This window comes from Penaeus monodon, chromosome 15 (assembly GCF_015228065.2).
Source record: "Penaeus monodon isolate SGIC_2016 chromosome 15, NSTDA_Pmon_1, whole genome shotgun sequence".
Classification (NCBI taxonomy): domain Eukaryota; kingdom Metazoa; phylum Arthropoda; class Malacostraca; order Decapoda; family Penaeidae; genus Penaeus; species Penaeus monodon.
In genome coordinates, this window is record NC_051400.1 from 38,959,410 (window position 1) to 38,959,655 (window position 246).

At 33.7% G+C, this 246-nt stretch overlaps 1 protein-coding gene across 1 annotated transcript in view; it reads left to right on the forward strand.

Annotated features, from left to right (window-relative positions):
* Window positions 1-246, forward strand: part of LOC119582028 (RNA-binding protein 25-like) — a gene marked incomplete at its 3' end in the record, with an annotated part of 3,832 nt that overhangs the window by 2,519 nt on the left and 1,067 nt on the right. Inside the window, 1 exon segment of the mRNA XM_037930238.1 lies at window positions 113-163. Coding sequence (XP_037786166.1) covers window positions 113-163 — 51 coding nt within the window.

The following is a 246-nucleotide window of genomic DNA, read 5'->3' on the forward strand; positions in this document are numbered from 1 at the left end:
ATGTTTGGTGGAGCAGAAGCACCAGTGGAACAAATTTATATGACCTCACAAGAAATTAAAGGAAAAATATATTCATTTTCTTCTCTTTTTCCCATTTTTGAACTGCAAATAGGCGAAGGAGGTCCAGGAGTCGCTCCAGGAGCACAGAACGGAAGAGATCAAGGTTAGTAAGAAAAAAAAAAGTCTTCTGAAATTGAAATTTATATGTAATATGAAACTTATTGCTTGAGGTAATATACTTTTTTT